The 23,975-nt window shown below is 45.4% G+C and overlaps 2 protein-coding genes across 9 annotated transcripts in view; one reads left to right on the top strand and one right to left on the bottom strand.

Annotated features, from left to right (window-relative positions):
- AOPEP (aminopeptidase O (putative)) overlaps positions 1 to 23,975 on the top strand; it is a 514,798-nt gene that overhangs the window by 354,472 nt on the left and 136,351 nt on the right. The window lies entirely within an intron of this gene.
- Positions 6,756 to 23,975, bottom strand: part of FANCC (FA complementation group C) — a 267,168-nt gene continuing 249,948 nt past the window's right edge. For all 8 annotated transcript variants that reach the window (XM_058565471.1, XM_058565467.1, XM_058565468.1 and 5 more), the window contains 2 exons: positions 14,884 to 15,090; positions 6,756 to 8,740 (listed from right to left, as the gene is read on the bottom strand). In XM_058565471.1, coding sequence (XP_058421454.1) covers positions 8,597 to 8,740; positions 14,884 to 15,090 — 351 coding nt within the window. In that variant the 3' untranslated portion in view covers positions 6,756 to 8,596. The remainder of the gene's footprint in view (positions 8,741 to 14,883; positions 15,091 to 23,975) is intronic.

Raw genomic sequence — 23,975 nt, 5'->3', positions numbered from 1 at the left:
GTGAGAGGGGGTCTGCCAGCATAGCACTGCACAGACCTGCCCTGTGAAGTGAGCCGGGCCGGCCTGGCACATCTCCTGCCAGACAGCCGTGGTCCCAGGCCTGTGGCCTCCGCCGCCGGCCTCCCTGGGGTAGCAGTGCCTGCCACACCCGGCTCCAGAGAAGGCAGGGTGGGGGTGCTGCCCCTGGCACTTCGCCAGCGGGTGAAAAGTGCAGTGACTTTGGGCTTCACCGGTCGTTGGGAGCGCCACCCCCCCCGAGGGCGCCTTGGGCCATGAACCACCTGAGGGTGCACAGAGCGGGTGGGGGCCCTCTGGGCAGGGCCCAGCCATGGCGAAGACGCCATACAGGGGTGCCAGGACGGTGGCAAACCCAAGCCTAGACTTCCTGGAGCCTCCTCAGTCCAAGGTCGGGGCTGGGGAGTGGGGTCTGAAGCCGGAAGGCCTGGGGGTGTAAAGGCCGCCTGGACTGCCCAGGGCAGTGCCCAGAGGTGAGGCTCAATAAGGAGGCCGTGAATGCAATCCCCAGGCCACTGCCCCGAGGACAGTGACGCGGCCCTCCCTGGCTGGGCCCTGGGGGTTTACAAGGTGGAAGGCAGGAGAAGCCAGTTGAGACTATTCAAGGAGGAGGTTTTATAGATCTTTTCCCATCCTGTGCTGCCATCCGGGAGATTGATCAGCTAATAAGGCATTTCTGTTGCAGTTTGATGACTAGAGAGAGTATGAAAAAAGAGGGAGGAGGCCATCAGCCATGGCTGGGGGCGGAAGGAAGCTACCGTAAAACTATGAACATTCCCAGGACCAGCACGGGCTGCGGATCACCTCCTGCTTGGATGGTGGTCGGGCATCCGGGCACCCTGGCATCAGCACGTCGGAGCAGAGGCAAACCCGGCCCTCGTGAGAGGACCAGCCAAAGGAGCCCACTAGGGGCGGGGCCTGGGAAAGGGGCTGCTGATGGCACCGGAACCCGTGTGTGTGGGTGTGGGTATGGGTGTGTGTGTTGGTGGGTGTGTGGGTTGGTGGTGGGTGTGTGGGGGGCAGATAAAGGCCTCTCTGACCATGACCACACATTTCCTTCCACTCCAGACAGCTCACAAAACACTAATCTGATCCCTGCCAAGTGCTGTTTTGAGATAAAACAAGTTCAGGGGTTTAACTTCTCAGCCCCCAGGCCTGGGTTGGGAGACAGGACAACTGCTGCAAAGACTTGTCCAGGCCCCGCCCTTCCCTGCCCAGCGCACCCGCCTTCATGGCTCTCAGCCCTTGCTTCCCCCTAACCCCTGCAGGCACAGCCCTCAGCAAGATGCCCACCCCGCTGAGCAGAGCCCAAGGCCCTGCTTCCTTTCTATGGCCAAATATTACTCCATTGTATGGAGTGAGCACGTTCTGTCTTAATTCATTTATCGCACAGCTGCCTTGCCGCCAGGTCCTCGGTGGCTTTGCCTGGGAAGCAGGGCAGTGGGGTGCACGTTGTGGTTTCTGTGCTCTTCAGCCTTCTTATGCCTGTACTTTCCTTCAGCTCGGACCTTGGGGGATGGCTGTGCCCCTGTAGTGCCCAGCCCAGGAGGTGTTCTTGCCTGTGGGGTGAAGCGGGAGGGGCTGGAACTGCCCGCACTTGGGCCCTCGCTGCACTGCCAAGAGTTCTGAGTTCCAGAAAGTTCTTTTCTGCTCTAATAGTTCTCCCTTGTCGCAAGAGGTCTGGCAGAATAGGCCTTGAAAGCAGAAGTGTGTGTCCTGAGATTGGCCAGGACACTCCTGGCAGGATTTGCAAGGCAGCAGTCAAGGAGCCCTCCCCGGTGGAGACTCCCGCAGGCTGCACCCCGAGCCTCAGCGTCCACGTTCTGACTGCATGATTTAAGTCTCCCCAGATCTTACATCAGTTACGTCTGAGGGAGCCTTGAGAAAAAAAAGAATTATGGGGATAACTGATTAGATAGATAGGCAATTATAGTGTTTGCTAATGGCACACTACAAGTGTACATTTAGGTTGGGTTGTAAAGAAAAGACATAATTTAAGGGAAAGAAATTGTAGCTTTATGATTTTATCTGCTTTAACAAATTAAATAATATGTCAAGGAAGAGAGAACTGCAGAAATTGTGGCTTCAGTGCACCTGGAGGGGAGAAGGCTGTTTTGCAGAGCAGGGAAGTGAGTGTTTGTTAGTAATCCCAGAGGCTGGGCACATGAACAGATTGCCATCCAGAAAGTTGGGTCATGGCCCACAGACTGCTCCGTCTGGGGGTGCTCCAGAAGCCCTGTTGATGGAAAGGCCTTTACCGTAGACTAGACTCCTATACAGATGACCTCAGCAGGTGTCTGCGGGGTGCCTACTGTATGCCAGGAGCTACTGCAGGCACTTGTGGTAGAGCCAGTCAGTGGAGAGTAAATGTAAGTAGATTAGCTGGTGTCTAGATGGTGTTGGGGACGAAAGTCGAGGTAGTGCAGGGTAAGGGTGGAGAGTGTGTGGTGCCATTGTCGTTGGGGTGGTCAGGGAGGCCGCATGGAGGCAGTGACATGTAGTAAGTGAGAGAGCTGACCTGCATGTCTAGGGGGGTTCAGGACAGCCCATGCAAAGGCCCTGGGGTTGGAGCGTGAGTAACTGCCAGGGGAGCAGGTGGGGGGGGGGTGAAGGGATCATAGGGAATATTAGGAGATAAAGTCAGAGAACAAAAGGGGGTCCAGATTGTGTAGGGCCTTGAAAGCCATTTTAAGAATGCTGGGTTTTCCTCAGTGAAGAGGGGAGCTTTTGGAGTGCTTTGAACAGTGGTGTGAGATGATGGCACTGGAAAGGGATTGCCGAGACCCTGCTCGCTGCGGGGCAGGGAGCAGGGAGACCAGGCAGATGATGGCGTCTGAGAGTGGAGGGCAGGAAATGGTCAGATTCAAGAAAGTCCTGATGGATTTGACATGGGAGTGAGAGAAAGAAAGGCATCAAGAATAACTAAAGAGTTGGGCCAGAGTTACCAGCAACTGACATGCGAGACTGTGGTTTCGGGGGGTGGGGGTGGGGCTGGTGGGAGGAGCTCTGCACGTGTTAACCTGAGATGGTCATGGAGATGCCTAACAGGCAGTGGGATGCTCAGGTCTGTGGTCCAGGAGAGAGGTGTGGCCCTCTGCACAGAGATGGCATGTGAAAGCCCAGTGCCGTTGTTACCACACAAGGGCATGATCTGCTTGCTGTGAGACAAAAGCCAATCGTCAAGAGGCAAGATGGTGGCAGAGAAAGGGCAGTTTATTACAGCTTGCTAGCAAGGGGGAAGATGGCTGACTAATGTCTCAAAGAGCCACCTTAAGGAGGCACAAAATCTTATAGCAGTTATATAGGCCGGTGGGTTATAGGGGAGGGGGTCCGGAATGTTGACCCTCGGGTGTTACAGACTAGGAGTTGCCACACCAGATCTTTCAGTTGTCATTGATGATGGCTATCAGCATAGACTCTCTGTTCGGGGGTCATCACATTTGTAAGGAACTAAAAGAACAAAGTCATCATCTTATCGCAGCTGGGAAGTACATGCACAAGCAGGGGTCGTGAAATCCACAGAGCAGTTAGATCTCCTGGAGGGAGCAGCTCCAGCTGGGTTAGTTTGAGGGAGGTCATTCTAAGTTACAACACAGTTTTTCTTTTCTACAATATGGCTTCCCTTATGTCAACTTTGTCTTGAGCCCATATCACAGTGAGGGTTCACAGGGCGAGGCACCCACCAGGAAGCGGTCAGGGGTCGAGCAGGGACTAGTTCTCAGGCTGAGAAGACCCAGAATGTTTCACCAGCCAAGGTCAGGGAGGAGGGGAGAGTGACGGGTTAGGTGCTGCCCAGACCAGAGGAGGCCTGAGAACTGTCGGCTGGTGTCATAAGGGTACTCGTGTCCCTGACAGGAGCAGTCTCCTCGTGCTCCCTCTTTCAAGTCCCAAACCACTGTAATGACTTGAGCTTTAGAATATGTGCCAACACGTGGCATATTTCATTATATTCCACTCCACTTCCAGAATTTTCCTGGCTGTTCTTAAATGTTTATTTTTCCATATGAATTTTGGAATTGGATTATCTAGTTCTCATTAGGATCCTATTAAGTCTAATTTATATCTCTGTAGCAGTTAGTGTTTCTATCCAGGGTGTCTTTCCGGAAGGAAGGGAAGAACCACCAGTTAGAGCAGTGGATCTCAACGGGGTGGGGCGTTTCCTCTGGGAGACACTTGGCAGTGTCTGGAGAAAACTTGGATTGTCACTACTGGGCTGGCCTCTAGTGCGGAGACGCCAGGACGGTGCTCACTACCCTAGGAAGCACATGACAGCCCCACAGAGCCTTACGTGGTCTGCACTGGAGAAACCCAGTCTAGTGACTACAAACTGGTCTTCTGCCATGGGCCCTCCTCTACTTTTCTTGCTCTATTGCTGAGTGTTGGGCTGTTTTCATGGGACGCAACCTTCTCAGCTGCTCTAGAAGAGTCTTAACAAATAGACGATATATAGTGCTGTGGATGTTTTTTATTTTCTTCAGCTGCCTGCGCTCTGACGCCTTCCTGTAGGAGGGTGGTAGCGCTGGTGGTGTTCAAGGTATCCAATAACGTCACAGAAGCAAAACAAGCCACACACTTGCTTTTCCAGCTCCCCTTACAGCTTAGGTGCAGGCAGGGGACCTGGGCTCCCCGAGTCAGATGTGCCAGCCGGGACTCTGACCGGTGCTTCAAAGAATGGGGCACAGGGGCCTGTCCCACTGCCGGAGGTTGCAGATGATGCAGGAGAGAGCTACAGGGGTGCTGAGCCGCAGGGTTCAGAGGCGGCACGGGAGTGTCCTCCCCAGACCGTTCTGAAGCCGGGGTGTGGGCACCGCTGCCAACCGACTAGCACTAAGCCTTGCCTGCGTGACAATGTGTGGCCTTTTAAATACCCTTTTGACCAGTTCCCTTTTACTTTCAACACTGTGTCCATTTCTGTTGCTTGCAACCAAGAATCCTGGCTGATACATGTGGATTCATCGTAATGTGAGGAACATCAGAGGCCAATAAGATTTCCAACACTGATTTATGAGACTACTTCTACAGAAAAGTTAAGAGGTGTGAAACTCTCAGTATCAAAGTATAGAAATTTCCTACCTAAAACACCAGGTACACTAAGACATGATTATGTCAGGACTGGGGAAAAGGAAAGTCCTACGTTATAAGCTTCATTGTTACCAGTCTGTATATGAGGGTTATGATTTGGACTCACAGTATAAACAAATTGTGGAACTGGATTTTAGAAGGCAGCTTTAAGACACACACACATTTATTTTGCCTAATTTGGGTTCTTTCTTTAGGAGTAATAAAAGGTGATGATAACTTAGAATTGTTTGACGAAGTCCATGAAATCCATGTTAAATCCAGTGTCAAGTAGAGGGAAGAAGCCCATTTCCAGTACCGCTGCTGGTGGGTGGGGCGGTAAGGAGTTGAGAGAGAGGAGAAGAGGCCAGGAGAGGTGCGCCTGGAGCCTGCATCTCGCTGCTTCCTTGTGGAAGAAGGACGAGCATCCTCACCCTTGCCCTCACTATGCAGACACTTCCGTGCCCACCCTCCGCCCCCAGGCTGGCCCGTCCTGAAATGACGGCACTGCCAGCCGCCTGCCCTGGTTCTAGGCTTCCCCAGCGTCCCCCTGCAAGTCCCTGTTCTTGACTCCTCCACTTCGACAAAAAGCCTGTCTTTCTCCTGTCCCCTGGATGCTATCTCATTTTTGTCCCAGCATCCTTGACCCACCAGTGAGAAATAAGGCTGAGTGGAGAAGGGCTAAGAACACACACAAACATAGAGCCAGCCTGGGCCTGCCCAGGCAAGGGGTTTCTTCAGAAACGAGTCTTACCCACTTGCCATCCACTCTCTCAGATGCCTTCTGGACATGACGAGAGGTGCCCAGTGTCCTGTGTCGGGAAGCAGAGTGACCATCCAGAAAGCCCGTGTACACTGCTTGGCTGCAGTGAAACCAGGGGCTGGGGTCCTGCAGGGAGCCACAGTGACGCGTGCCCCACCAGGTGGAACCGGTGGGGTGCGTCTTGCACGACGACTCCTCGGGGAGCGTGTGAAGGCTGGAGCACAAGGGCCATGAGTGAGTTTCTGAAAGACCAGAGCAAGCAAGAGGGTGTGGGCTGTGCTTTGTTGGACAAGTTCTATTTTCAGAAATGGGGGAAGAACAACGTATAGAACAATCCAATTTACACTAAATGGTACTATTTAAGTCTGACTTACAGAAAAAAAAAAATGTATATGTCTGATGCATTTCATTTGGTCTCAGCAGCCCCTGCTGCCTGCCCACCCTACAGTCACTCTCCCTTCTTCCTGGCCAATGGGACCCCAGTTTGTAGATGTCTGGTGGCAAGATTCCCAGGCCCAAAGGATAAACCATAATTGGTCTTTTCCAGGGGCAGATCTATCTATCTAGGTTTTGTGCAGCCTGAGAGGTTCTGTCCACTTGTGAGTGGAGGGAAGCTTTTTCTAAGATTATAATATTTAAAGAATACCGGGGCCAGCCCCATGGCGTAGTGTAGCGGTTAAGTGCGTGCGCTCTGCTGCTGGCGGCCTGGGTTCGGATCCCGGGCGCGCACCGACTCACTGCTTGTGAGGCCATGCTGTGGTGGCGTCCCATATAAAGTAGAGGAAGATGGGCACAGAGGTTAGTCCAGGGCCAGTCTTCCTCAGGAAAAAGAGGAGGATTGGCATGGATGTTAGCTCAGGGCTGATCTTCATCACCAAAAAATAAAAAAATAAAAAAAATAATAGAGTACAAAATTAGGTGCAGTGTGACTTTTTATTTAGAAGGAAAAAATATAAGACAAATTACAAATTTTAAAAAGCTAACAAATTCCATTGACATCTCCAAGTCCCAGTGAAAAACATAACCTTTGTATTAACAGGTGGTCAGGAAAGCCTTTTCTCCCTCTCATTTTGGGCTCTGTTCTCTGATCCCAGTCCACGGCTCAGGAGAACGCAGAGGCTTTGTAAAGAAATGGGGAGATACTACAAACAGGCTGAGGCAAGGTCAGGACAGGAAGGAATCTTCCAGAAACGTAGCTTACACAGTGTGAGGTGGATAACCGTCTTGTTTTTACTGTTGGCTGGGAAATACAGCGTGAATGGAAGTCCACAGGGAAGCACAACCCCCCGGGGAGGTCTGATTCCAGGCAGGCGCTCACTTTAAGCATTACTCACCACCACCAAACTGAGCCCCTTCTTCATCTCCGCAGAGGTTGACCACAGCTTCCACAGCAAAAATCAACATAGGAGAGAGGTCCTCAACTCCAAGTGAAGCATAGGAAAGTAAGAATGATGGCAGTTGTGATAAAAGTACTTTAACAGTACACATTTCATAGTGTAACATTTCTCAAAAGGAAGGCTCAGGTCAAAAGTACTTGGAATTTTGCTGATCCATAACCAAAACAAATAATTCTCCTGAAAGTGCAACCTCTAATACAACAAAACTTGACTCATACCTCAAACAGCAGCTGGGACTGAAGGCGATTCGGAGATTACTAATACATAAATCAAAGTGGACATAAAGTCTTGACTCCCTTGACAAACAGAATATACACCAAAGAGCATAAAATCAATGCAAGTGAAGAATAAACCAGAAAGGAAAAAGTATCTTCAACTGACGTGAAAGAAACATTAACCCTGGGGCTACCAATTCTTTATTATAAATTTCCAATTCCCATTTCCTTTCACAAGACAACTGTTGCATAATCTGACGTTTCTGGAACACATCCTGTACCCCGGCCCCCAGCCATCTTTGAGGTAATATGAACTCTTTCGGTAGCAGTCAGTGTTCAGCAGGCAGAAAGCAAAACAAGCTAGCAGCAGGCTGGCTTGATTTCACTGCTCAGCAGTGGTGCTCTCCACAGCAGGGCCGGCACAGGCACCCACGGTGCCCGGCGGCCCCTCACCACTCCTTGCCACTGGGCTTGGTGGGCTCTGCTTCTCCTTGACCTGCTCAGGGGGTGCCAAGGGAAGCTTGAGGGATCCTGACCCTCCTGAATGAAGAATTTCTTAGGGAAGCAAGAGAGTGTGGCTTTATCTTAAATCCCTATGGATTAAAAGAAATACAATAACAATTACCTGAGTTCTAAAAAAAAAAAGAGGTCTATGGAAAAGGGCTAAGTTACTTTCTAAACTGATCAGTAGCTCATGACCAAACTCTCAGTCCAAAGACTCTGAAACATTCAAATAATGTTGTGCATCTTGGTTGATATGGGAAAAAAAGGAAATGAGCCTCTGTTCTTCATCCAGCCTTTCTTCAGTGAATCTCTAATGGACGTCCTGGGCTGGGCAGGTACAGGGAATGCGGGAGGCATAATCCAGCCATTAGTGCGAAATCTGGGTCTGGGCCTAAAGCACTTGTTAGGTTTTGGGCAGCCTGAAGCTTCTATAATTTGCGAGTGGAGGGAAGCTTTGTACCACTGGAGGGAAGATATGTACCACTGGAACTTGCCAAGATGTTTTTGGCTCGTTCTCATGGCTCAGAGAGGGTACTCCTCCTACATACAAACTTGGAGCCATAAGAAGCGGTCTCATCATTTTGTTGCGTGGCCCCGACGAGCCTGGGCCCCTGCGTGGCAGCGACATCTTCAACAGGCCTGTGCTAGACTTGACCCCGCAGCTCTGCAAGGAGCTCTCTGGCCAGTTTTCTCGATGCAGGGGCTTCCATGCAGAGACGATCCCATCTGTACAAGGTCTGGTCAAGAAAGCTAGCGATCTCGTGGGTTATCTCATCCGTGTGCGCCATCTGCAAGGGGGACAGGAGAGAAGGCAAATTAAAACACTCTCCAGACAGACACAGCTTTCCATCCAGTGGCCCCACTGTGACCACCCTGCCCCGGAAAAGCAGATGCATTCCTGTTAGCTCCAAAGGGCTCTTGTTCTGTTTTCAAGGTGATAGCACAGCCAGGCTCTTCTCAAAGGCTGGCCACCCAGTGAGCAGAGTCATTTCCTAATGATCACCCTCTCCTGACAGAATGGCCTCAGACTCACGAAGGCTACAGACAAGCGCTACGTTTCCTGGAACGCCAGTCACCAGCTTTGGGATTATTTGCTGTGGGGAGCAAAGGCAAGTGAACATGCTGTGGCTTCACTTTCTGCAAGAGGCTCGCACTCATGTGCGAACTGTAAAATGCTGAAAGGAAAAATGCCACCTGTTCTCACACAGACAGCTTTATAGATGGCGTTCCCGGGCTAGCAACCTGGGCCCGCTTGTTTTTTAATAGGCATCTAAGGTTTTAACACCGAACTCTCCAGGGAAGCAGGAAACACAGGAATTGTTAGTTCCTCTAAACACGGCCCCAAGGCATTCATAGTTGTTGGTGTCAGGAAGTATTTTCCTAAGAATTTCAGTTGAGCAAAAAGAGAACAGAAAGAATCTCAAAATTTAGCTGCTTAAAATTCTTTAGTAAAGAATTTACTGTGATTTTGTAGACACCAGCGCATTAAGAAGGCCTATGTTTTTGAGAGTAATTTATATTATCTGTTTTGTGTGTCTGTTTATGCAGAATCCTCAGTCGAATGTTTGGTCACAGCAGCCCAAGGTCAGCTTCCTCCCCATCTCCACACTGGGCCTTTCTGGTGGGGTGAGCAACTGCCCTGTTTACCCGGGACTGTCCCACAGCCCAGGAAATGCTTTGATCCCAGGCCACTTACCTCCTGACCAGCAGTCAAGGCAGACACAGCACGTGCACTATGGGTGGCAGTGCGGGAGGGGGGCACACCTCGACCAGCATCAGCTCTTTGGCCCAAGCTGAGCTGGGCTCTGCTAGGGGATGGGGGTTCATTGTGGCTCTTGGCGTCTGTATTATCATTGCTTGGTTTTTACTCAGAAATCACAGATGCTGTAGATGACCTTTGTCAGATGCAGCCTCTGTCCTTCATGAATGAAACAATGTGAGCCTCTCTGGGACGCCTTATGAGAGTTAACTTAACACCTAGAATGCAAGTGGGGGATGACTGCCTCCTGCTCGTGGGTTGGGTCTGGCAATGCCCAGGGACCCCAGGGACCCCACCGAGCCAGAAGCAGGGCGGAGTAGCCATTAGAGACGACTGGAGGTCACCTGATCTAACCTCACATCTTCTCTACAGGCTAACTCCACTCCCATACTGTCCCATTCAAGGTCTCTAGTCACATACACAGACCCGCTTCACTGCAGCTGAGGGAGGGAAGCTGCAGCCTTACAGGTTTGGCTGAGTCATGTCAGGGGTTCAATTCATTTTGAGTTCAGCAACTATGAACTGAACGCTGTATTTCAGATTCTTGCTAACTTCTGGCTGTTATTGCTGTGGTCCAGCAACAGAAGACGGGGGGGAGGGGGATGGGACACAAGAACTCAGGAAAGGACAGGAGGCAGGAGAGGATGAGCTGCAGGGGCGGGAGGAATCCAAACCCCAGCCGGGCGGCTCGCGCCTCATTCTCATCCAAGAGCCACACGGGAAGACGGTCAACAAGGAGCAGGGAGTGGGCAAGAGAACCAGCAGCCAGAGAAGCAGAAGAACAATGGGTGGGAAGGGGCAGGGGTTCTGAGGAAGGAGTTCAGTGCAAACTCTCGGAAGCCCAATGCGGCAGAAGCTGATTCCTAGGGCCTGTACACTGAGCTAGAGGAAAGTCCATTGAGAGTGTCCTACAGCAGAGGCTGGAGGGATGAACACTTTTAAGTTGAAATGGAGCTACTCAGGAAGGCGGGCCGATGGCACTAGGGGTCCGCTTGGAGAAAGGCTGTGAAGAGACAGGCTTGCACACACAGGCCCAGCGTGCACAGCTCTCCAAAGCTGATGCCAACACAAGAAGGACAAGGCTAGCACCCATGCCTGGGAGCTGGCTTTGCTTGGGCCTCTCTGAGTTCACATCAAAGCTTGGCCAGGGCTAGGGTCCTGAGGGGGTGAAGCCAAAGCTGCTGGAAGAGAAAGGCTGTCCCACCAAAGCCAACACGTCCACTGTCTGGCCGCCAGCTGCTCCCAGGCCAAGGAGACCTAGCCTGGAGCTCTTGCAGGGTGCTTGCAGAGCGAGAAGCTGATGAGACGGTGGGAGGCGAGCAGAAGTCCACAAGAGACTGGCACTGTGCAGAGGACTCCTGTCTGTCCTGTGTGTAGCTGCGTTGGCCGAGTTGCCTTCAGCCTGTCCTGTGGCCACTGCAGGAAGCCTTCGAGTCAGAAGGCTGGTACATTAGTAAAAACTGTTTCAGAACATCTGCAAGGACACCATCCAGGAGGCTTCTCGGCCCCAGTGGGCTCCGAAGTGCCCAGATGGCTAGCACCTGCTAAGAAGGCAGCGCATGAAGAGAAACGTTGGTGTTTTATCCTTTAATGAATTTTTTTGCAGCTTAGCTGACTTAGAAATTGAATGGGAGTTTTCCATGTTCCCTCTGATGTATGGCTGGGATTGAACGATCTTGTGGGAATGGGGTGCCTGGCATGGGCGGCAAACCTGAACTTTGTGACATGATCTAGCTCCTTATTAACAGCAGCTTCTCTGTGTGTGAGACTTGAGGGCAGTCCATTTTGAATGTGGACTGTATTCCTGGAATGGACGGAAAGGTTGTTGGAATAACTGAAGCAGAGATCTGGGTGTCTCCGAGGAGGTTTCTCTGGGTTATGTTCTCTCACTCCCCCTGGGCAGGGCCAGGACACGATCTCCCTGACCCCTGAGCAAGGTGAGCTCCAGCCATGGGCCTGCTTCCCACTCCCAGGGTGACAGGATGGGAGAGGAGCAGGATGAGAGCTCACGGGGGAGAAAGAGAGCGCGGGCTCCCCTGGGGCTGAAGCTCCACTCACAGGTGACCAGGGCATGGGCAGGAGGTCGGAGGTCAGGTGACAAAAATGCCGCCAACACTTTCATGATTCAAAAGTGCCTACTGTTGACTTTTTAAAGTAACTTTTAATTTTGGAACAGTTTTAGATTTATAGTTTTACCAAAAAGATAATACAGCGAGATCCCATATATCCCCCCCAGTTTTCCCATTATTAACCCCTTACGTTAGCATGGTACATTGGTCACAATTAATGAGCCAATATTGATACATTTTTATTAACTCAAGGCCAGACTTTATTTTGATCTCCTCAGTTTTTCCCTCATGTCCTTTTTCTGCTTCAGGAACCCATCTGGGACCACATTACATTTAGTGGCTGTGTCTCCTTAGGCTCCTCTTGGCTGTGACAGTTTCTCAGACTTTCCTTGTTTTGATGACCTGGACAGTTCTGAGGAGTGCTGGTCAGGTATTTTGTCAAGTGTCCCTCAACTGGGGTTTGTCAATTGTTTTTGCATTATCAGACTGGGGCTGTAGGTTCTGAGGAGGAAGACCACAGAGGTGAAGTGCCTTTTCCTCACATCACATCAAGGGCACATACTGTCAACGTGACTTACCCCTGTTGATGTTGACCTTGATCACCTGCCTGAGGTAGTGGCTGAAAAGCAACTATTATAACTTAGACTTGGCCAGAGAGAAAGTTCGTTGATACCAAGTTCTATGGACATCTTTTAGCTCTCACCTGTGGAGTTCTCCCACCCAAATGGACTGGGAAGTAAGTGAGGAGTGTATTTTACAAAAGTATACAATAGATCACTGTGCTGGGTGGATCCTGAGGAGATGGCACCCAGCACATGACAGGAGTCCTTTTCTGCTTGTGGCCACGTGCAGGCTCTTGTGAGGTCTTGTCTGAGTGTGAGGGGCGGGACTGACAGGCGGCTGCTGTGGCCTGCCTGCCCCACATCGACTGCTCTGCCAGGACTGAGGAGAACCTCCTGGGCGCTGGCTTCTGAGGTTCTTGGCAGTCCCATGTGTCACTGGGACTTGCCTCATATTCACATTCAAACAGAACCTGCCCTGGAAAGGAAGAGGAGGGGGCCCTCTGGGTGCTGGGAACATTCTTTTCTTGATTTGGTTGCTGGTTTCATAGATATTTCTGGTTTGTGGAAATTCATCAAGCTGTACAGTTGTTGTAGGTATATGTCAATAAAAAGTAAACCAAAACAGAAATAAAAACTCTAAGAAGTTGATAGTTTTTTTTTTTTTTGAGATGAGCATTCTTTTTATTGTAGTAAAATACACATAATATAAAATTTGCAGTGTTAACCATTTTTAAGTGTACAATTCACTGGCATGAAGTAAATTCACAATGTTTTACAACCATCACCACCATCTGTTTCTAGAACTTTCTCATTATCCCAACAGAAACTCTGTACCCATTAAACACTAACTCTTCATCCCTCTCTCCACTCCCCAGCCCCAGGTAAACTTCTATTCTAATTTCTGTCTCGATAAATTTGCCCATTCTAGGTACCTCATATAAGTGGAATCATATAATGTATGTCCTTTTGTGTCTAGCTTATTTCACTTAGCATAATGTCCTCTAGGTTCATCCATGTTGTAGAACTTAATTCATTTTTAAGGCTGAAAAATATTCCGTTATATATATAGACCCCATTTTGTTTATCCATTCGTTGATGGACATCTGGGTTGTTTCCACCTTTTGGCTGTTGTGAATAATGCTGCTATGAACAGAGGTGGACAAGTATCTGTTTGAGTCCCTGCTTTTAATTCTTTAGGGGTATACACAGAAGTAGAATTCCTGGATCATATAGTAATTCTGTGTTTAACTTTTTTTTTTTTTGGTGAGGAAGATAGGCCCTGAGCTAACGTCCATTTTGCCAATCGTCCTCTTTTTGCTGAGGAAGATTGGCCCTGAGCTAACATCTGTGCCCATCTTCCTCTATTTTGTATATGGGATGCCACCACAGCATGGCTTGATGAGTGGTGCATAGGTCCGCACCCAGGATCTGAACCTGCAAACTCCAGGCCGCTGAAGTGGAGCACATGAACTTAACCACTACACCACCAGGCCAGCCCCTATGTTTAACTTTTTGAGGAACCAGTAAGCTCCTTTACACAGTGGCTGCACCATGTTAATATTCCCAACTAGAAATATATGAGTGTTCCAGTTTCTCCACATCCTCACCAACACTTATTATTTTCCATTTTGTTTTGTTTTCTTTATAACACCATCCTAGTGAGTGTGGAGTGGTACCTCATTGTAGTTTTGATTAGCGTTTTCCTGATGGCTGATGTACTGGGCATTTGTTCATGTGCTTTTTGGCCATTTGTACTTCTCCTTTGGAGAAATGTCTATTCAAATCCGTTGCCTATTTTTGAATTGGGTTTTTGTTGTTGTTGAGTTGTAAGAGTTCCCTATATATTCTGGATACTAAACCCTTATCAGATAAATGGTTTTCAAATATTTTCCTCTCATTCTGTGAGTTGTCTTTTCACTCTCTTGATAGTGTCCTTTGATGTACAAAAGTTTTTAATTTTGATGAAGTCCAGTTTATCTATTTTTTCCTTTTGTTGCCTGAGCCTTTGATGACATTATTCAAGAAATCATCCCCTAATCCAATGTCATGAACGGTGCTCACTTTTGACTTGGACGTTCTTTACCCCTCATGTCAGCTGGGCTTCAGGAAGGAATTCTTTGTAATTAGCAAACACTTTTTTAAATTAACAAACAAAATTCTTTGAACTGCTGCAGTGAGCACATTCTCATTGAAGTCTTATTTCTCTTTATGAGGAGCAAGAGAGTCGTACACTGTCACTGAAAGAATAGTACATGGGGAGACAGGAGACCTAGCTTTTACTATGAGCTCTGGTAGCAAGATGTGACCTAGAAAAAGTCACCTCTTTTCGTGGAGCCTCCATTTTCTCTTCTGTGACATGAAGGTGTTATAAAGGGCAGGCTCTGGGGTCCATCCCAGCTGTCGGTCTCACTGTCTATCCATCCACGTTTGGATAGCATCCTGGTACACACACTCTTCAAGGGCCGGGCCCTCAGGTGGATCACTCACCTTTTACCTGGAATGTGAATGAGAACAAGAGTACTAGAAAACGGGAGACTTACAAGGGTGATGACTTCCCGGGCAATTGCGTGGCCTCCAGGAGCCCAGAGCAGGAAGTTCAGGAGGAGATGCCTGATCAGCTGTCCACACGCAGATGGTCTGGGGGCTGCGGCTTGGCTCTCCCCAGCTGCAGCCTGCAGATCCCTAGCTGAGAGGGCCGGACTTCTGAGCAGCTTCATGAGGCGGCCGTGCACGGCCTTCACCTCCACCTGGGGAGTATAATTACAAAGGTAAGAGATTAGAGAAGAGTCTCAGGACGTGCATGGCTCTAGGACTTATTTGGTACTTTGAAGCAAGCCCCAGAAAGAGGCGAGGACTGGCGCATGAGGGAGGGCAGACAGAGGCGGCCCATGTTTGAGTTTACACACTGCTCCACACAAACACAAATGGGCGTAATGGAAATTTCTTGACTTTCTTTTGTCTTTCTCACTAAGCAGCCAGGGCACCATGCCAGGAATTGACCTTTTTTGTATGAAAGGAAATGGAGAAAAGTCTTCGGCAGAATGTAGTCAGATTTTTATATTGTGGAGAAAAGAACAAAAGGCTCCTTGAAGACTTGCTCACTATCACAGCCACAAATCAATTAAAGCCCCATGCAATCAGACCTCTGCTGAGCCAATGTTCTGATAAGAATGAGGTTTGCCTTTTGCTATCTTTGCAGGGAGGAAACACACACACACACACACCCCTTTTGTTTTAGACACTGGGGCAGTCTGTGCATACATGTTTAAAGCTCAAGCAGAGGTCACAAGTCTGTGGAATCCACATAATAATGGTGATTGTTATAGGTCTGTGGATTGTTTCTGCATAAAAAATATTTATTTCATGCTGAGATTCCTCCTTGCTGTAACAATGGTATGTCAAGTTGACTTGGAAAACAAAGCAAAAACTGAAAGCCATAGATCCAAAATGCCACATGGAACTCATGAATAGCTATGTTCCATCATTTTCGAAAGAAGACTTAGGTCTATTCTGAGAATTCCCATGACCAATTTTATGGATTTTGTGTGAGTCGTTTTTTTTCCTGGAAGTTAAGGCCACATTCAATGAAGTCTGTCATAAACTCCAGTACACTAGGAGTGCTGTGTGAGCTATTCTAACCACAATACAAGACCGTGAGAAACTGCACCATGGGACTCTTCCATGGAGAATGGCAGCCTTCCAACAGGAGAAGGCCACTCTCTCACCACCTCTCTTCCTTCGGAGCCTGAGCCTTTCCTTGTCTGACAGCATCTATGGGAGCCCAAGACCATCTTGCCATCTAAATGGGTCTTCAAAAATGTGAGGGCTTAGGAAGCTATGCCTTCATGTCCATTTTCCTCTTAACTGGCATTGATTTTCTACCTTTGTCCAATATTCCCTAAGACTTGGTCTTCTTCCTCTCTATTTCATCCCTTCAAATGCCTTCCATGTCCACCAAGCTTTTAGCTGAAATGCCAATAACTGTAAATGCTTTCTGATTTTTTCAGGAGAAAGATATAAGCTCTCTCTTCTAAGTATTACTTTTTATCCTGCATCATGAAAATTTATATATGCTCACTGTAGAAAATTTGAACAAAAAAGTAAAAAGAAAAAAAAATGACCTATAACTCCACCATCCAAAGAGACTCATTGTTAATAACTAGGTTTAGATTCTTCTTGTCTTTTTCCTATGCATTGTGAACTCAGCACTCACTACACAATGTTTTGTTATCTTACAGTTTTCTTTTCACAATGCACTACAAGAAATTTACCATATCTAGAACACATATTCTTTGAGAACATGATTTTTCATGGTAGAATGCTATCCCATGGTTAGAATATACCACAATTTATTTAGCCAACATCCTTACTGTTGAAAGTTTAGGGCATTTCCAATTTTTGCAATTACAAACAATGCTGTGATGATATTCTTGTACATAAATCTCTGCATGGATCTCTCATTACTTCCTTAGGATAATTCCTAGAAGTGGAACAACAGTGTTAAAGAGTATGAACCCTTGCCTAATTCTTAAGGGATAAAAACAGATATTTTTTATTTTTATCATGATCCAATTCAAAGCTAGCAAAAGAAGATGGACACTGGCTGGCATCGAACATGGCTTGCAGAGAGAAGGCAGGTCTTTGTGTGGTGGTACCCATACCAGGCAGGGACAGTTACTCTTTGCTCCCCATTCTTGAACCTCAAGGATGGCCAGCAGAGATGACAGTTCCAGCCACGGTACACTGTTGGGGCTAAGCAAGTAACTGTGATTTAATTACACCTTTTAAGGCAAAGGTACAGATATTGTCAAGTTCAATCAAATTTTACCATAATCATGCTTTCAAAGGCAGTTCACAGTTTGTTTCTGAATCACCCAACAGACCATCAAAGGGATTAAAGCTCACAAAACTCAGGAGAGCAAGAGGTATGTACTACTAGTTAAACTAGGCACCCTGGGCCACACTCGCTCCCTGGGACGGCACACATACCAGTGCTTCGGGTTGGGCACCAAGGAGGAGGAAGAAGCTTTGGAATGACAAATATGAAGCACGGCTCCAATCACAAGGCTGCTGGCTACCTCTGACAGAATATCCAGGAAGGAAATGACATAGGGCACTAAACCACTCTGAGTGAGCTCATCCACTTTTATCCAGGATGCTGAATCATCCCCAGAGTAAGAACTATGCATAGGTTTCATTAAAAAAAAAAAAAAATAGACCAGGTTAACTATTAGAACGATGTGCCAATGCAGAACTTTCTAGAAATTAAATTTTATTGGACAATATATTTTTCTATTCTTCAAAAGTGAGTATGTGTCAATTTCTATGATCAAAATGGAATTTAATACATAACCTATCAACTTAGCTTATGCAGAATCAAATATAAGGTATCTATAGAAGGGCTTTATAAATCATTAGTGCTTCATATATTTTAATTATTATTAAAAATGAGATGATGAGGGGAGTGATGTCAGCATCAAGGCAGAGTGAGTTTTCCCCCTTAGACTCTCCCCTGCTAAGATACAACAAAAAGGACATTCAAATACCAACAAAGGACATTCACACAACCCAAAAGACGTCTGAGAGACCTATACAGCCTCAGGTCTGAAGGTGGAGGTGCTGGTACCCCAGGAGGAAGTGGAAGGAGGTGAGGAGAACTCCTCTCCTTCCCCAATGACAGCGACCCTGGGATCAGGACCACGTGGCTCTCTGAGAGAGAGGGGGGAGGGATGGCCCTCCACAGGAAAACCACTGTTCTCCAAGTTCTCTCACAGTCTGTGGGAAATTCCCATATGGAGGGGACTGAACTGTGGCAGGGGTGTCTTCATCAAGCTAGCACCCCAGGAGAGCAGATAGCGAAGGAAGAATGAGAAGCCCCCAGGATTGGGCAGGCGAAAGAAATCCCTTCCCCCACCCAGAACACCAGCACAGCTGGTCGGCCAGAGCACCCAGGGAGCACAGCAGGCTCAGAATACACAGCTCCTGACCTCCCACCCAGTGCTGGCATGTGGGGGCTGCAATCAGATATTTTCAGAATGAGGAAAAATAAGCCAACGACCTCAAGCAGTATGCAAAAATATACTAAATCTCCAGACCAGAAGGAAAATGACAAGCATCCAGAAATCAATCCTGAAGGCACAGAAATTTATAACTTAAACGACAGAGAATTCAAAACAGCTAACATAAAAAAGCCCGACGAATTACAAGAAAATACCGATAGACAATTCAGTGAAATCAGGAACTTCTTCACAAAAGAGATTGAAACTATAAAGAAAAACCAACCAAAAATGTTGGAGATGAAAAACACAATGGAGGAGATAAAGAAAAATCTGGAATCTTTAAAGAACAGAGCTGACAATATGGAGGAAAGAATTAGCAACACTGAGGATAGGAATGCAGAAATGCTCCAGATGGAGGAGGAAACAGAACTAAGATTAAAAAGAAATTAAGAAATTCTCTGAGAAATATCTCACTCAATTAGGAAATGTAACGTAAGGATTATAGGTATTCCAGAGGGAGAAGAGAGGGAAAAAGGAGCAGACAGCTTGTTCAAAGAAATAATAGCTGAGAACTTCCCAAACCTTGGGAAGGAGCTGGAAATACAAGTGAATGGAGTCAACAGATCTAAATATATCAATATGAAAAGACCCTTTCCAAGGCATATCGTAGTAAAGCAGGCCAAAGTCAATGATAAAGAAAAAATATCGAGGGCAGCAAGATAAAAAAAAAAAACATACAAAGGAATTCCTATCAGGCTCTCAGCCAATTTCTTGGCAGAAACTGTACAGGCTAGGAGAGAGTGGAATCATATATTCAAAATTCTGAAAGACACTTTCAGCCAAGAATACTCTATCCAGCGAGAATATCCTTCAGATATGAGGGAGAAATAATAACTATCCCAGATAAACAAAAGCTAAGGGAGTTCATTGCCACAAGAACCCCACTACAAGACATGCTCAAGAAGGCCCTCAGGCCTGAAAAAAAAAGAGAAAGGGGATACAAAGCTTTGAGCAAGGAGAAAAATAGGTAACCAAAATCAGAAAAATTGCAGCTCTCTATCAGAATAGGTTAGCAAACACTTAATATAACATCAAAGATTAAGGGAAGGAAAACACCAAAAATAAATATAACCTCATCACTTTAAACACAAACTCACAACACAAGATGGAGTAAGTTGTGACAATAGTAACCTAGAAGGGGAAGAGGCAAGGCATGGAATCGACTTAGTCTAAGGAAATAAGAGGCCATCAGAAAATGGACTATCTCATCTATGAGATTTTTTATACAAACCTCATGGTAACCACTAAAGAAATAATCAGAACAGACACGTACGATAAATAAAGAGAAAACTAAGAAAACCATCATACAAAACTACCAAACTGAATTGGTACTCTGAAACACATGGGACGAGAAACAAAGGAAATGAAAAAGAACCGGAAAATGAGCAATAAAATAACAACAGTAAGCCCTCATGTATCAATAACCACTCTAAATCTAAACGGACTGAACTCTCCAATCAAAAGACACAGAGCTGCGGGGTGGATTAAAAAACAAGACCCAAAAATATGCTGCCTCCAGGAAACATATCTCAGCTCCAAAGACAAAACGCAGGCTCAGAGTGAAAGGATGAAAGACAATACTCCAAGCTAATGGCAAACAAAAGAAAGCAGGTGTTGCCATACTTATATCAAACAAAGTAGACTTTAAGATAAAACAGGTAATGAGAGACAAAGTGGGGCAATATATAATGATAAAAAGGACACTCCACCAACAAGACCTATCACTTTTAAATACATATGCACCCAACACAGGAGCACCAAAGTACATAAAGCAACTATTAACAAATCTAAAAGGAGATAATATCAATAACACATAATAGTAGGGGGTCTTAACACCCCACTTACATCAATGGATAGAAAGTAAATAAGAAAATAAATAAGAAATAATAAGAAAGTAAATAAGAAAATAGTGGACTTAAATGAAAAACTAGACGAGATGGTCTTAATAGATATGTAAAGAGCAGTCCATCTAAACATAGCAGATTACACATTCTTCTCAAGCGCGCACGGAACATTCTCAAGGATAGACCACATGTTGGGAAACAAGGCAAGCCTCTATAAATTTAAGAAGATTGAAATTGTAACAAGCATCTTTTCTGACCATAACACTATGAAACTAGAAATCAACTACAAGAAAAAAACTGGGAAAGTGACAAAGATGTGGAGACTAAACAACATACTACTGAACAACAAATGGATCATTGAAGAAATAAAAGGAGAAATAAAAAAATATCTGGAGACAAATGAAAATGAAAATACAACATACCAACTCATATGGGATACAGATATAAGCAGTCCTGAGAGGGAAACTACTAGCAATACAGGACCACCTTAACAAACAAGAAAAATCCCAAATAAGCAACTTTAAACTACACCTAACAGAATTAGAAAAAGAAGAACAAAGCCCAAAGTCAGCAGAAGGAGAGAAATAATAAAAATTAGATCAGAAATAAATGAAATTGAAACCAAAAAAACAGTAGAAAGGATCAATAAAACAAAGAGCTGGTTCTTTGAGAAGATAAACAAAATGACAAACCCTTAGCCAGACTCACTAACAAAAAAAGAGAGAAGGCTGAAATAAATAAAATTAGAAATGAAAGAGGAGAAATTACAATGGATACCACAGAAATACAAAGGATTATAAGAGAATACTATGAAAAACTATATGCCAACATATATTGGACAACCTACAAGAAATGGATAAATTCTTAGACTTACACAACCTCCCAAAACTGAATCAAGAAGAAATAGAGAATTGGAATAGAACAATCACAAGTAAAGAGATTGAAACAGTACTCAAAAACCTCCCAAAAAATAAAAGTCCAGGACCAGATGGCTTCTCTGGAGAATTTTACCAGACATTCAAAGAAGATCTAATACCTATCCTTCTCAAACTATTCCAAAAAAGAGAGGAAGATGGAACACTTCCTACCACACTCTACGAGGCCAACATCACCCTGATCCCAAAGCCAGACGAGGACAACACAAAGAAGGAAAATTACAGGCCAATATCGCTGATGAACATAGATGCAAAAATCCTCAACAAAATATTGGCAAACCAAATACAGCAATACATTAAAAAGATCATACACCATGATCAAGTGGGATTTATACCAGGGACACAGGGATGGTTCAACATCTGCAAATTAATCAATGTGATACACCACGTTAACAGAATGAGGAAAAAAACCCACATGATCATCTCAATAGATGCAAAGAAAGCATTTGACAAGGTCCAACATCCATTTATGATAAAAACTCTCAACAAAATGGGCATAGAAGGAAAGTTCCTCAACATAATAAAGGCCATTTATGACAAACCCACAGCCAACATCATACTCAACGAGGAAAGTTTGAAAGCCATTCCTCTGAGAACAGGAATAAGACAAGGGTGCCCACTCTCTCAACTCTTATTCAACATAGTACTGGAGGTTTTGGCCAGAGCAATTAGGCAAGAAAAAGGAATAAAAGGAATCCAAATAGGCAACAAAGAAGTGAAACTCGCACTGTTTGCAGACGACATGATTTTATATATAGAAAACCCTACAGAATCCATTGGAAAACTACTACAGCAAAGTTGCAGGGTACAAAATCAACTTAAAAAAATCAGTTGCATTTCTATACTCTAATAACGAACTCACAAAGAAGTCAAGAATACAATCCATTTACAATTGCAACAAAAAGAATAATATATCTAGGAATAAAGTTAACCAAGTAGGTGACAGACCTATACAATGAAAACTAGAAGACATTAATGAAAGAAATTGATGATGACATAAAGAAATGGAAAGATATCCTATGCACATAGACTGGAAGAATAAACATAGTTAAAATGTCCATACTACCTAAAGCAATCTACAGATTCAGTGCAATCCCAATCAGAATCCCAACGACATTCTTCACAGAAATAGAACAAAGAATACTAAAATTCATATGGGGCAACAAAAGGCCCTGAATAGCTAAAGCAATCCTGAAAAAGAAGAACATGTGATGGAGGCATCACAATCCCTGACTTCAAAATATCCTACAAAGCTATAATAATTAAAACAGCATGGCACTGGTACAAAAACAGACACACAGATCAATGGAACAGAATTCAAAGGCCAGAAATAAAACCAAACATCTACGGACAGCTAATCTTTGACAAAGGAGCTAAGAACATACAATGGAGAAAGGAAAATCTCTTCAATAAATGGTGCTGGGAAAACTGGACAGCCACATACAAAAGAATGAAAGTAGACTCTCTTCTTTCACCATACACAAAAATGAACTCAAAATGGACTAAAGATTTGAAGGTAAGACCTGAAACTATAAAACTCCTGGAAGAAAACATGGGCAGTACACTCTTTGACATCGGTCTCAGAGGGATCTTTTTGAATTCCGTGTCTATTCGGACAAGGGAAACAAAAGAAAAAATAAATAAGTGGGACTTCATCAGATTAAAGAGCTTCTGCAAGGCAAATGAAACCCGGATTAAAATGAAAAGACAACCCACCAGCTTGGCGAAAATATTTGCAAATCATATATCTGACAAGGGGTTACTTATATAAAGAACTCACACAACTGAACAAGAAAAAAACAAACAACCTGATCAAAAAATGGGCAGAGGATATGAACAGACTTTTTTCCAGAGATATACAGACGGTCAACAGGCACATAAAAAGATGTTCAACATCACTAATCACCAGGGAAATGCAAATCAAAACTACACTAAGATATCACCTTACACCTGTTAGAATGGCTATAATCACCAAGACAAAAAATAAATAACAAATGCTGGCGAGGTTGTGGAGAAATGGGAACCCTAATTCACTGCTGGTGGGAATGCAAACTGGTGTAGCTTCTACGGAAAACAGTATGGAGATTCCTCAAAAAATTAAAAATAGAAATACATTATGATCCAGCTATCCCACTACTGGATATTTATCCAAAGAATCTGAAATCAACAATCCAAAGCAGGTTATGCACCCCTATGTTCATTGCAGCATTATTCACTATAGCCAAGACGTGGAAGCAACCAAGTGTCCCTCAACAGATGATTGGAGAAAGAAGATGTGGTATATATATACAATGGAATACTACTCAGCCATAAAAAAATACAAAATCGTTCCATTTGCAACAACATGGATGGACCTGGAGGGTATTATCTTAAGCGAAATAAGCCAGACAGAGAAAGACAAACACGGTATGACTTCAGTCATATGTGGAAGATGAACCTACACACGGACAGAGAGAACAGTTTGGTGGTTACCAGGGGCAAGGAGGGGTGGGAGATGCGTACAAGGGGTGAAGGGATGCATTTATGTGGTGACTGACAAACAATAATGTACAACTAAAATTTCACAATGTTATAAACTATTATGACATCAATAAAATTAAAAAATGTTTTACAAAAAAAAAATAAGATGATGAAAACATAAATTAGGATTTTCCTTAATTAGTTTAATGTGATATTTTAAAAGGGAAATAGAAAGCTTTCTTTTTAATCAGATAGCAATCCTCAAATACATGTGTAGAGTATGATAATTTCTAAAAAATGTTCTATTTTTTGATCCAAAATAAATTATCACCAA

Source organism: Diceros bicornis, chromosome 22 (assembly GCF_020826845.1).
Source record: "Diceros bicornis minor isolate mBicDic1 chromosome 22, mDicBic1.mat.cur, whole genome shotgun sequence".
NCBI lineage: Eukaryota > Metazoa > Chordata > Mammalia > Perissodactyla > Rhinocerotidae > Diceros > Diceros bicornis.
This window is presented reverse-complemented; position numbering and strand designations above follow the sequence as displayed.